Source organism: Calonectris borealis, chromosome W (genome assembly GCF_964195595.1).
Source record: "Calonectris borealis chromosome W, bCalBor7.hap1.2, whole genome shotgun sequence".
NCBI classification, from domain to species: domain Eukaryota; kingdom Metazoa; phylum Chordata; class Aves; order Procellariiformes; family Procellariidae; genus Calonectris; species Calonectris borealis.
This window is the reverse complement of record NC_134351.1, coordinates 16095199-16109504: the sequence shown is the minus strand read 5'-3', so window position 1 is coordinate 16109504 and position 14306 is coordinate 16095199. Positions and strand designations below refer to the sequence as shown.

The 14306-nt window shown below is 39.7% G+C and overlaps 1 protein-coding gene across 1 annotated transcript in view; it reads right to left on the bottom strand.

Annotated features, from left to right (window-relative positions):
- Positions 1-14306, bottom strand: part of LOC142075120 (kinesin-like protein KIF2A) — a 79584-nt gene that overhangs the window by 13267 nt on the left and 52011 nt on the right. Inside the window, exons 12-16 of the mRNA XM_075136147.1 lie at positions 14211-14302; positions 13827-13969; positions 12512-12716; positions 9064-9174; positions 941-1008 (exon numbers count right to left, since the gene is read on the bottom strand). Of these exons, the coding sequence (XP_074992248.1) occupies positions 941-1008; positions 9064-9174; positions 12512-12716; positions 13827-13969; positions 14211-14302 (619 nt within the window). The remainder of the gene's footprint in view (positions 1-940; positions 1009-9063; positions 9175-12511; positions 12717-13826; positions 13970-14210; positions 14303-14306) is intronic.

Here is a 14306-nt window from a genome sequence, read left to right as displayed (position 1 = left end):
AGCAGACGTGGTTCTGCCCTATCTTTCACCGGGGCAAGCAGGCCACTAGGTGGTAGCCTCTTCTGGCAAAACCAGGCTTTCTGATGGCAAAGAAGCTTGTTTGCCTCCTTTGTTCTTTGCAGCAAAGCGGGGGGTGGGTCTCTGGGTCGCAGGTCTGACTGCAGGCACATGCAGGACTCCATCTCCACAGACATTAAACTAAGGAGAACTGCATCTGGGGAAGGCTCCTTTCACACTCACTGAAGAGACGAACACTTTCAGAGAGCAGTACAGGTCTCAGAGGTGCTGCATCAGCCCCTGGAGGCGCTAATTTCTCTACACTGATTATAACGTCACTGTTGGATTAACTGACTCTTTACTTAGGGGTCTCAGATATTTGCCTGAAGTTGGGAAGTATAAAATTTGGGCCACAGCAACTGCAGAATTTTCATAAGAATAAACTAGTTGAGATAGATATATATATATGATATGATATGATATGATATGATATATTATATATACAAAAGAAACAGGCTGGCAACTGAATGCAATTCCACCAAGGGGATGAAAAATCACATTGCAGAAAGGTATTTCAGCTAACACCCCAGGAAATCATCATGAAAACCGACTAACCCTAATGCAAGAGGTGATGCCTCCAGAGCAGGGGCAAAACTAATAGGGGCATCTCCCACATTCCTTGCAATCCACACTATATCCATCTCTGGAAAATGGCTTAAATACAGTTTCTATTGATTCTCTTGTAATGGTTGTAAAAAGTGACAAATTAAATTAAATGTGAGCCTGAATCAGTAATCAGTATTTTGGTTTTAATCTTATTAAGAAATGCAAGTACGCTAAAATTATTCAAGTAGTTAAAATAATTATACATATTGGAAAAACAGTATTCCAAACATCAGTGATCTACAGCCAGTATAGCTATAAGCAATAACATTTTCCATACCTATTTGCGTATCTCAACGTATTTAGAGTGTTTTCACATGATGCCATCCCCGGAGAAATTGTAGCGATCTGGAGAAAACAAGCCACGCATTAATAAATTGCTTTGTACAGATGAAAGGGTAGATGAATTCAAATTAACTTTTTTTTTTATCTCCACTTTCATTTGAGATGCTCTACAAAAACTGTTTACTATGTACAGCTGTCCTAATACAATGACATCTCAAGAAGAGAGATGTCAAGTCAAAGCTTCAATTTAACTTTTTCAACCATACCTGAAACATTAAGAATTCATAGAAATTTCAGTCAATTTCCCCCATCTCACAGTCTTCCTAACATAATAACTAAACGCAAAACTCTACTTGAAAAAATAAGACTCCTCAAAAAGGGAAATATGCAACTCAGTAGAAAGTAAGTCTAATGTATCCTGCAATCAATTACCAGATTATTTTTATATAGAATCATAGAATCATTAAGGTTGGAAAAGACCTCTAAGATCATCCAGTCCAACCGTCAACCCAACACCACCATGCCCACTAAACCATGTCCCTAAGCGCCTCATCTACATGTCTTTTAAATACTTCCAGGGATGGTGACTCCACCACTTCCCTGGGCAGCCTGTTCCAAGGCCTGACTATTCTTTCAGTAAAGAAATTTTTCCCAATGTCCAATCTAAACCTCCCTTGGCGCAACTTGAGGCCATTTCCTCTCGTCCTATCGCTAGGTACTTGGCAGAAGAGACTGACACCCACCTCGCTACAACCTCCTTTCAGGTAGTTGTAGAGAGCGATGAGGTCTCCCCTCAGCCTCCTCTTCTCCAGACTAAACAGTCCCAGTTCCCTCAGCCGCTCCTCATAAGACTTGTGCTCCAGGCCCTTCACCAGCTTCGTTGCCCTTCTCTGGACACGCTCCAGCACCTCAATGTCCTTCTTGTAGTGAGGGGCCCAAAACGGAACACTGTATTCGAGGTGCGGCCTCACCAGTGCCGAGTACAGGGGCACGATCACCTCCCTACTCCTGCTGGCCACACTATTTCTGATACAGGCCAGGATGCCATTGGCCTTCTTGGCCACCCGGGCACACTGCCGGCTCATGTTCAGCCGGCTGTCAACCAGCACCCCCAGGTCCTTTTCCTCTGGGCAGCTTTCCAGCCACTCTTCCCCAAGCCTGTAGTGTTGCATGGGGTTGTTGTGGCCCAAGTGCAGGACCCAGCACTTGGCCTTGTTGAACCTCATACAGCTGGCCTCGGCCCATCGATCCAGCCTGTCCAGGTCCCTCTGCAGAGCCTTCCTACCCTCAAGCAGATCAACACTCCCACCCAACTTGGTGTCGTCTGCAAACTTACTGAGGGAGCATTCAATCCCCTCATCCAGATCACTGATAAAGATATTGAACAGGACCGGCCCCAAAACTGAGCCCTGGGGAACACCGCTCATGACCGGCCGCCAACTGGATTTAACTCCATTCACCACAACTCTCTGGGCTCGGCCGTCCAGCCAGTTTTTTACCCAGAGAAGAGTACACTTGTCTAAGCCGTGAGCCGCCAGCTTCTCTAGGAGAATGCTGTAGGAGACAGTGTCAAAGGCTTTACTGAAGTCCAGGTAGACCACATCCACAGCCTTTCCCTCATCCACTAGGCGGGTCACCTGGTCATAGAAGGAGATCAGGTTGGTCAAGCAGGACCTGCCTTCCATGAACCTGTGCTGGCTGGGCCTGATCCCCTGGTTGTCCCAGACATGCCTTGTGAGTGCCCTCAAGACGAACTGCTCCATGATCTTCCCTGGCACCGAGGTCAGGCTGACAGGCCTGTAGTTCCCCGGATCCTCCTTCCGGCCCTTCTTGTAGATGGGCGTCACATTGGCGAGCCTCCAGTCGTCCAGGACCTCCCCTGTTAACCAGGACTGCTGGTAAATGATGGAGAGTGGCTTGGCAAGCTCCTCCGCCAGCTCCCTCAGTACCCTCGGGTGGATCCCATCTGGCCCCATAGACTTGTGAGCGTCCAGGTGGCGTAGCAGGTCGTTAACTGCTTCCTCTGGGATTATGGGGGGTTTATTCTGCTCGCTGTCCCTGTCTTCCAGCTCAGGGGGCTGAGTACCCTGAGGATAACTGCTCTGACTATTAAAGACTGAGGCAAAGAAGGCGTTAAGTACCTCAGTCTTATCCTTGTCCTCGGTGGCAATGTTCCCCCCCCCCCCCCCCCCGCATCCAATAAAGGATGCAGATTCTCCTTGGCTCTCTTTTTGTCATTAATATACTTGTAAAAACATTTTTTGTTGTCTCTCACGACAGTGGCCAGGTTGAGTTCTAGCTGGGCTTTTGCCTTTCTAATTTCCTCCCTGCATGAACTAACAAGATCCCTGTACTCTTCTTGAGTTGCCTGCCCCTTCGTCCACAAGTGATAAACTCTCCTTTTTTTCCTGAGTCCCAGCCAGAGCTCCCTGCTCAGCCAGGCCGGTTGTCTTCCCCGCCCGTTCTTCTTGCGGCACATGGGGACAGCCTGCTCCTGCGAGATATATATCTTTGTAGGCTGTTCTCCATTCAGGCAGACTCTATGCTTATTTGAGAGATCTGTTTTGGCCACAGTCCAAAACTGTACTTAATAATATTAAAGATAAGCATGCGTTTAACTATTTTCCTAAGTAAAGATTTATATTTTTTTTTCTGAACTGGACGTTCAGAATTATCTGTAAATAATACTTGATAGCTAACTTATTATCAAACATATCTGGAATCTATAAGTCTTTCCTTTTCCAGTTAAATAAAATACCCTGAAGATCTCACCTTCTTTTCAGCACTCAGCAAAAATAATAACTGTGATCAGGCAACAGTGGCATCATTATTTGTCCTAGCTTCTCTCAGTAATCCAATTTTTTCATCTGTGCTCCTTTCGGGAGAGCCATAAAGGCACTACCCAGGACAAACACCTCTATGATCCTACACACTAACATTTTTTCTGGCAGCATAGCATCAGAAGACCGAAACTGATGAAGATTAGATAATCCTGGTCTTGTCTTTCATCCTGCTGCTGACATTACTGTACAAAGCACAGGTAGTCATCCTGAGAGGAATTTCTCCTACTGAGGAGAAAGGAAAAATATGCGGTGGGAGGGGGTTAGAAAGTCTAAAGAGCCTGCTACCACATAGACTTAAGTTTAAACCTCTAATACTGGTACACATCAGTTACTAATGAAAACAACAAGTGTAGATTTAAAAAGATCATATGATTGCATGTCTCTCTATAAAGCATTCTGGGTGCTAATTAAAAAAAACCTACAAGTTCCTAAAATCCTTCCAAAGTCATTTAACGTGAAAGGTGCACGCATCTCTTCCATCAGTTTAACGTTCAGACTACACCACACACGGCAACTGTCATAACGCCAGGGGACTGCTCCAACTTTCTGAAGCATATAAGGTACAGCTGCTATAGGGAAGTGCCACTGTAGGTGCTGTCAGCCATGTCAATACCCCCTTCAGGGCACAAGAACCCATGCATAAGACTCAGTCTGTTGAACAGAAACGTGCACTACATCATATGTCTCATGCCTCAACAAGTCCAGTCCAGGCAGGACAGGAGGACTCCGACCTCTCCGTCACTCGCTTCCTCATTCATAATTCCAAATGAGGATGGAAAAAGCAGCACTATTTATGGACAGGAATATCCTTAAGACCTGTAATTAGCATTCTTCCTATTTTGAATGTGTCTACATTGCTTATAAGCCATCACAGTGGGATCAATGGCCCTTTTAGGACATTGAAGTCACCAAGTTCCTACTCCCCCCCTGGAGAGTCTGGCACTTCAGCTATGACTGCAGCATGTCAAGGATGCAGCACGTCAAAGATGCAGTACTGGTTACAAAATGAGACTATTCTATGTAGCTACCTTGCAAATTTCAAATTATGATATATTATCCTACTATGTAACTCTTCAAAAACAACTTGAAATACTGGGTTCAGTTTTGGGCCCCTCACTACAAGAAAGATATTGAGGTGCTGGAGCACATCCAAAGAAGAGCAACGAAGCTGGTGAAGGGTCTGGGAACAAGTCTTATGAGGAATGGCTGAGGGAACTGGGGTTGTTTAGCCTGGAGAAGAGGAGGCTGAAGGGAGACCTTATCACTCTCTACAACTACCTGAAAGGAGGTTGTAGCGAGGTGGGTGTTGGTCTCTTTTCCCAAGTACCAAGTGATAGGACGAGAGGAAATGGCCTCAAGTTGTGCCAAGGGAGGTTTAGATTGGATATTATGAAAAATTTCTTCACTGAAAGGGTTGTCAAGCAATGGAACAGGCTTCCCAGGGAAGTGGCTGACTCACCATCCCTGGAGGTATTTAAAAGACGTGTAGGCATGGCGCTTAGGGACATGGTTTAGTGGTGGACTTGGTAGTGTTAACGGTTGGACTGGATGATCTTAAGGGTCTTTTCCAACCTAAATGATTCTACGATTCTATGAAATGGGTTTTGAAACTATTTAAGGACAAGAACTTCATTAAAATTGCAACAACTAATAAAGTTCAAAAAAACCTATTTATGCTGACTGTATGTCTCTGGATTTCTTTAGAACGATGCAGATCCTAGTCATAACTGTCCACAGGGAAGTTATTTTCAAAATAATTTTTTGAAATTTTTTTGAAATTTGAAAAGAATAAGTTTCCAAATCATATTTTAACCTTATATACAGACAAGATGCTCCATCCCTAAAGATGTAACTTTTAAAATTGCAACAAGAAATTCCGTAAATGATAAAAGGAAAAGTCAAATAAAAATTAAGTGTAGAAATTACCAAAAGAAATTTGACTCAAACATCCCATTTAAAGATTAGTATATCAGAAATGAAGTGGAAAAAGCCCAGTAGGTATTTTATACCAGGACATTTCAAGAATCTCTCAGAAAGTTAAAATCACAAGTTTTTACTACATCATTTTATATGCTTTCCATATTAAAAAGTATCACATATTTGCAAAATGTCTTACTCTCTAATAGCACATTAGAACATTGGATCAAATCTTTGTATTGTTGAGGAATCCTTTTACAATAAATGCCTCCTCACTGACAAGCAAAACCAGCACCTTAAAAGAGGACAAATTTTGATGAATTATCTTACATGTTCAATAAATAATATTCTCCAATTGAATAATACTTCTATGTTGCAGTCTCTTTAATTTATTTTGCCTGTAACAGGCTAAAATATTTGGGAGGAAATGCTATCATTATCTACATATTACCTTGTTATAACAGTACTGTACCTAAAAAGTTCTATGCTTTAATTTACTTCACATAAAGTAGACACTCTTCTAGAGAACATAGAAGTGATCCCTACAGTCAACTGCAGAAACCTGAAATGAAACTACTCATTATTAAACTATTTTTGCATTAATTTTTAGAAGTTCGAAGCACCACAGTTAATTACATGGCTGTGCTGCAAACAAGCAGTCAGTGTACCTGCAGGATAAGTACTCTTTTAATAAAATACTGTTCAACTTTAGCTATTATAAACCATAATGACTTGCCCTTTTCTTTCCCTGTATATTTCATCAGTAAAATTTTGCCAGTGTATGATAAAAAACCTAAACATGAACATGCTTACAAACCAGACACACCCTGCCAAAGAGCCAAATGCAAATACCACACTGGAAGGTTGAATACATTTTCTTGATAAAAGAGGCAAAGGAAGACCCAGAAGAGTGGTAAAGCTGCAGATCATTATCCACTCTTCTCACCACTTGGCCACTGGAGTGCAAATCTCCTCTCCTCTTTCCAGGGAACTGGGGAGGACTGGAGGTAATTCTAGGCTAAGGTATCTCCCACACCTCCCTCAATTCAATATACGCTGTTCAGAGACCTGTCAGATCTCTAGGCAGGCAGCTTTTTTCTGCATCCATCTAGTTATTGCAGGAACAAGTGCTGCAAATGTGAGAGCTCAATTCAAACAATCGTAAAGATGCACTGTAGGTTTCTTTTCTTTCCCTCCTTCCTTTCAACTATAATTCAGAGTAAGTCATAACCACCCAAGTGCTCTTCTTCCCACATCAGTATCTTAAGAAAAAACATTGCTGATTAAATTCTTGATAAAAATTACATGTAAACAAACACTAAAACCAGAATGTCACAAATGGTCCTAGTACTGAGGAACTACATGAAAAAGTAACAGGAAGAGTGAGTTTGAAAGCAGTATCTCATCATGAAAGGGTTTTCTTATTCTTAATTATAAAGTGACTGTAGTTATATGAATGAGAAAATAAAAAATAATTCAAGCATATTTCCACTCACTTTCAGAGGGGATTTTTTCCTTAATTTAGAACTATACTGAATATAAAAGGAAGGAATGCAAGCTTTATCAGAAGCTTTACCCATAGATCATGGATTATTCTCAATGGCATTCTCATACATTTAAACAGGAAAAAATGTTACGTCAACTCTATGAGAAGAGTAATAATTAAATAAAAAAGCTTCACCAAAATGAAGACAGCTTGTTAGCACTTTAGGGAGTGGTAAGGGTGATGGTGAGAACTTCATGAAACATTCACAAATGTTAATCCTTCTATGTACAGAGAGCAATTCCCAACAGGCTAACTTTCCAAACCTTCTTCAGCAGTGTGGTTACATTGGCTAGAGATGCACAGTTTAGCTTTCTGATCCTGAATAGGATTTATGAAGTTATGTCTCAGTGGAAAGAAAACAATCCTGTGTTTTCATTAGAAAACTGAAGAAGAATAAAAGATTAATCAAAAATGCTATTTTACCACCATTTTCAAATTAGAACCGTACCTAACATCTAAAGAGAAGACTAGGCTGCCCTAACACCATGGTTTTCATGTTGTGGTCTGCAGACTTCTGTGGCCTCTAGACTAATTCCAAGGAGCCTGTGAAAAGTAACCAACACAAATGTATTGGGTCTGGCTGGGATGGAGTTAACTTTCCCCATAGCAGCCCTCATAGTGCTGTGCTTTGTATTGGTAGCTAGAAAGGTGTTGATAACACACCAGTGTTTTGGCTACTGCTGAGCAGTGCTCCCACAGCATCAAGGCTGTCTCTCCAACATCCCCCCTCACCCCCAAAGGCCAGTAGGCTGGGGGTGGGCAAGAGATTGGGAGAGGACATAGCCAGGACAGCTGACCCAAACTGACCAAAGGGATATTCCATACCATATGACCTCATGCTCAGCAATAAAAGCTAAGAGAAAGGAGAAGGAGGGGGGGCATTCGTTATTAAGGCATTTGTCTTCTGGAGCAACCGCTACGCATACTGAAGCCCTACTTCCCAGGAAGTGTCTGGACATTGCCTGCTGATGGGAAGTAGAGAATAAATCTTTTGTTTTCCTTTGCTTCCGCGCATGGCCTTTGCTTTTGCTTTACTAAACTGCCTTTATCTTGACCCACAAGTTATACCCCGTCTTATTTTCTCTCCCCTGTCCTGCTGAGGAGGGGAGTGATAGAGCAGCTTGGTGGGCACCTGGCGGCCAGCCAAGGTCAACCCACCACAGCAAACAAGCCTAACAGTCGGTGTCCACTGCAGAGAGTTTGCATTTCCATAAGGAGAAACGTTAAGGATGGACAAATAAAACCACTGGACATCTGTGCTTTTATCTGTCCTTTCCACCATTTGACAGAAGAATTCTGTTTTTCAGATTGATGCAAATGCACATTTATACAGTACACAACTATGCATCCCATCTATCCCAACTACTTCTCCCCTCAACAGCCTAGAGCATATTCTGATGCCTTTGATACCAATTCTAAATTTGCCTTTGTCATTTAAAGATCATAACTCACCACTATACTTCCAGTCTACACCACCTTTTCCAAAATTCTGATTCAACAATATAATTAAGACATTATTAAAAAGAAAGAAAGAAACAAACAAACCCTCAAGCTAGAAGTGCTTCTAGCTAGGTGCCTAGCTAGAAAACTAGAACAAGCAATAAGAAAGGCCAATAAAAAGTGAGAAGGGAGCAAGTTATCTGAAATGTCTCTGCTGAAAGACTCACTCCAAATATCGTGTCAGTTAACGTATAAACTTAAGTCTAACACATTGCCAGTAGCAAGTGACCAGTTCTAAACATAAGATCCTAAATTTCCAGCTTCTTTTCTGTTTGTAATTGTTAAAACATACAGTTAACTAAACAAACTTACCATACAGGTACGGGAGTTTTCTCCTATGAATGAATCTCTTAGCACCTGAGTAAGTTTACTTGCTCTGAATGGTGTATGAGGTTTATTTCGGCCTAAGGCTCTAATGCACTCCTGAAAGAACAAACAGGTTTATATTTATTCAATCCATGTTAAAGAAAAATACATAATACAAATGCAATTCAAAATCAGAAAATATATGCCTTAGTTATGCTGCTGTCCTCTAAGATATCATTAAAATTTACTATTAAAGCTTGAATTCAAGAAGTGTTAGGCTTTTACCTCTCATTAAGTTCAGTAGAGAGGTAGGAACTTAAAAAGGACTTAGGAGCCTAAAAACTTTCTGAATCTCATCCAAAATTTTTACATATATTGTATCCAACAACAACAACAAAAAATTCAGTGTTGATGTTATATCTCCAGACTAACAACTATTTCTTATTATGAGCTGCAAAAGCCTGAATGATCTACAGCCTCTGCCAGCAGAAGCAGCATGGACAGCGACTCGCGTTAACTCTATCAGTTAAAAGCAGTAGCTTTGATTCTGGCTCTACCACTGACTTTCTTTACAGCTCAGAAGAAAACGCTGGTGCCCAAACTTTCTGAAAGCTTCCACATGTCACAAACCTAGTAAATATAGCTCTGTACTGATGTACTCAATATTGGAAGACACTTGAAAATGTAAATCATTCCCTGTTTTAAAATATTCTTCATGTGAAAAAACAGGGATAACGTCTCCCCTTTCACTCACAAGAAGGGTATGGGGCTAAACTAATATTTGCAATTGGTTGGAGAGTTCCAGAGACAAATACTGTGCAGAAGTAAATATTAAGAAATTACTATAGAAGTTACAGCAGCAACCAAGTACAACAGTGCAAACCAAGATCACACTAATCTAAACATCACTTCTGCCCACTCAGAGTTCTAACATCAGCTAATAAATTACTTCTTACAGAAATAAAGTTTAAATTTAAATTTCTGTTTTGTTGTTGTTGTCATATTTTGATCATTAATTCCAGTTTCTGGCTTTGTCTTAATACTTTGTGTACAGGCATCTCTTCAGATTCAGGGCTTCCTTGGTACAGTTTTAACACATTTACACACAGAACCTCTTCAAACAACCGTACATCAAAATCTTTTCATATTATAGCTTTGCTTTTAGCAGGACTAACAGATGGAATGGCTTTTGTGTTACATGAATAATTCTACAGTAGTTCAGCTAATCCTCCAGCTGCAGCCATATCCTTGTGGCCTTTTGAAATTTCCTAGAAACAGCTTTTTCCAAAAGCCAGGCTAGAAACTGTGGGATGATAATCCAAGAAAGCATTGCAACTGTGAAATAGCATAAACCAGAACTAAACGGGCTCAGAATAAAACTGCCATGATACAGAACAGAACAAACACAAGGGCAAGTTGGCTTTAACTAAAGTGATTATTTAAAAAACTCACCAGCTGAATTTTATAGAATGGACACAGCTCAGATAAACAGAAAGACTGAAGCTTGTTGAATGTGAATTTCACATGCAAACGCTAAAAAGGACTCAATACTTATAGGTGAGCAAGGCAGTGCATTCCTTGAAAATTTTTAATTTGTTTGTACATTACTACTATACTTACATAAGGAGAAAAGCAGATTAGACAGGAAGAGGGGCAACAGATTTTCAACAAGTGACATTACAAACTAAAAACAGTAACAAATGTGTATGTTGAATTACTGATATGGCAACCAACAAGTTTAATTAAGATATTTTAATTTACTATAATGATTTTTAGTTTGCTCACTCTTGAAAAATTAGAATTGGATTGTCTCCTTAATAGTGAAAGGATTATAGGAGGACATTGCCAGCTTCTAAATTAATGGAGTTTTTAACTACTTTTGCTTTTCATCACAGCTCAGAAAACCAGGTAACAAAATGACAACACTACTTCCATGTAGAGACATTACAGAAATAATTTCCTGTATCAAAAATCTGAACAGGTTAAGACAGGACTGATATCCACATGCAAATTAGCACCAAAAACCACTCCTCAGAACATACTAGTTTAATTCGAACTTGACAATAACTTCAAGGGTCTTGAATACAAATGGAAAAAACTGTGTAATGTTTTTGGGGATAGATGAAAAATGGAAAACTAACATATAATTGAGAAACATTTATATCTTCTTGTACCGCTGTTTAGACCTCTGCAAGATCTCCACTTATTTTTATTTCCCCTTCCCCATATAATTTAGATCACAACCACCAGTACAGCAGCAGCAGAGCCTTTCACTATAATTAAAAAGACAAGTTGTATGAAAATGAACTAAGTATGTTGCATGGGTATTGCACTGAAGGCACTAGCCAGCACAAAATCAGCAAGTAAACTAAAAAAAAAAAAAAAACAACAGTTTTATTCAATTACATTTGGAAACAAGTGATAACATCAACACAATGTTGTTTGCATTATTTATTTTGATACTAAATCAAAACAGGCCACAGTTTTGGAACTGCTGCTTCCAATTTTTCAACATGACATACAATTTTGTAATGACACGTTACAATTTTGTGGTGTTTTGTGAGATCTGCTTAGAGTCTGATACAAGTCTTCTCCCAAGTTTATACTGGGATAAAAAAGTAAGCACAGTGATTTTTGGGTTTAGATTCTTTATATAAAACCACAGTGCTGGTGCAGAGAGCAGTAAACCTAAGCAAAGCTAACCAACAACAGAGACAAGTTCTGGGCCATTCAAAACTACTGTTTCCCCAACTGAGACCAAAAAATTACTTTCCCTATTTAGACTGAACCTCTTTCGAACATTATAAAACAAACAAAAAAAGCATTTGAATATTTAAATAATATTTCTTAGCTCTCTTAATGTGTTCTGGATTAATGTATTAAAATCTGCAAAGTGATTGTATCAGACAATTTGCTATAAAGAGTAGTCAAAAATGGATTCCAACTTACAAGGGTTATTTTAATCGATTTGTTAATTCTTTCTGGACATAGTGCTGTTGTGTTGTTTTCTTCTTTAGTTAATTAATTAACAGGGGCAAATAAATCTGTCATAAAGGTAACTTTATTTTTTATCTTTTCTTAAAAAAAATATATACTGAGATCAATAAGAATATTTCCAGTTAGTATTTCAGACCTTGAGTACCAAAGTCAGTCATCTCTCCTCCCATTTTAGGTGTATATCAGAAAAGCGTTCAAATTCAACTACTGGGGATTTTGGGTTTTTTTTTTAAACTACATGAAAGTTGATAGCACAATGTTTCTGCCATGTTTCTACTTGGTAATTACCAAGTGTTTCTTCAGGCATTTAAAGGAAAAATCAATAAGTTATTTTACCTGTCACATCAGTGGACAATATAGACAAGCAAAGCCTGCAAAAACACTCATTTTAATAGTCATTGCTATTATATGTAGAAGGCTTCCACCTACTCAACAGCAATGGAAACATTTCAGTTACCTTGAGTGCTAAAAGGCTCTTGTTAATTTCCGCACCTTCCAGTCGTGTCTGCCTATCTGCACTGGAAGTATCTGCTCCTCTTTCATTGCCAGCCAAATCAATCAGAGAAAATTTACCATGCAATTTCCCTTTCCTTCTGAGAATAATCTGAAACACTGCATGGCTTCGAGATGAGTGTGCATTTGCAGATGTCTGGCCAGATGTCCTTTAAGAAAAGGAAAGAAAGGAAGGACATATGAACAGGCGAAGGACCATACATGTTAAACACACTACCCTCAGAACGTTAGTTTTTTCAGGGCAGAGTCCTGTATTTACCCTAATAATTTGATGTACATAGTATAATTATACCTATTTTTCCAATTCTTCAAACAGAAATGGAAGATTAGTAACATTTTACCTCCCTCTTAAAAGCAAGAATAATCAGATCCTCAAAGATTTCAGACTATCAGAGAGCTTACATGTAAAATGCCGCCAATGGCATTTTTATCTGATCAGGCAGCAGTCTATGCACAAGGCTAATTTTAAAAACAATAAAGCTGGATCTTAACAAAAAATAAAAATTTTATACTTAACTTCTGTCACTACGTACTGTCTGGAGAACAAGTCTTATATGAGGAGCGGCTGAGGGAACTGGGGTTGTTTAGCCTGGAGAAGAGGAGGCTGAGGGGAGACCTTATCGCTCTCTACAACTACCTGAAAGGAGGTTGTAGTGAGGTGGGTGTCGGTCTCTTTTCCCAAGTACCAAGTGATGGCACGAGAGGAAATGGCCTCAAGTTGCGCCAAGGGAGGTTTAGATTGGTCATTAGGAGAAATTTCTTTACTGAAAGAGTGGTCAGGCCTTGGAACAGGCTGCCCAGGGAAGTGGTGGAGTCACCATCCCTGGAGGTATTTAAAAGACGTGTAGATGAGGCCCTTAGGGACATGGTGTAGTGGGCATGGTGGTGTTGGGTTGACGGTTGGACTGGATGGTCTTAGAGGTCTTTTCCAACCTTAATGATTCTATGATTCATATCAAGGCCTTTTAGAACTGAAGAATCTGGCAGTATTCCAGATTATAAACAATGTGAATTTAAGTCAGTAAACTGGTTATATAATGCATGCAATTCACATCCTGTAGAAAAATCAGTTCGTATTTCTCTCTAGGAGAGAAACTCTAAACTATCTTTATTCAAAAGATAGGTAGATTCCTTACTTGCAGCCATTATCAAAAATACCACCGCATATTAAAAAGCCATCACTATGAAGAGATACAAAAAAAATCTTGTTCCGATTCTTTAATTTACAATGAAAAATTGGTGGAAACTATGGGAGATACCTGCAGCTGTTGCCTATTTCAATAAGCTTAAGAACATCTTCAACACATTTGACTTCCCGTTCCTGTAATCCCACCACCTGGACTTGCTGTTTACCATCTTCTAACACTCTTAGTTTTGTCTTCCTGTTCAACAAGTCAAAAACCTTGGGGGGGAGGGAAACAGAACAGTTAAAGAGGAGCTTTAAAAGACATTTTTGCTTCAAATCTCGTATCAAAATATGGAAAGCATTCCATGCACAAACATGATTGGAAGGGAAGCGTAAAGAATTATTTGAAATAAAGCTTTCAGTACAAAAAGGAAAAAAAATCTTTTATGTGACAAGCTCACAATCTTTTTTGTGAAAGAGAAATTCCACCTTCCTCAGAAAAAGATCAGGTACTTACCTTACCACTGTAAATCTCAAAAAATGTTGCATATACTTGAAGTTCTAACTTCTTATAGTTTGGCTTCTTTAGCATTAAAAAGACATCTCGAGCTGT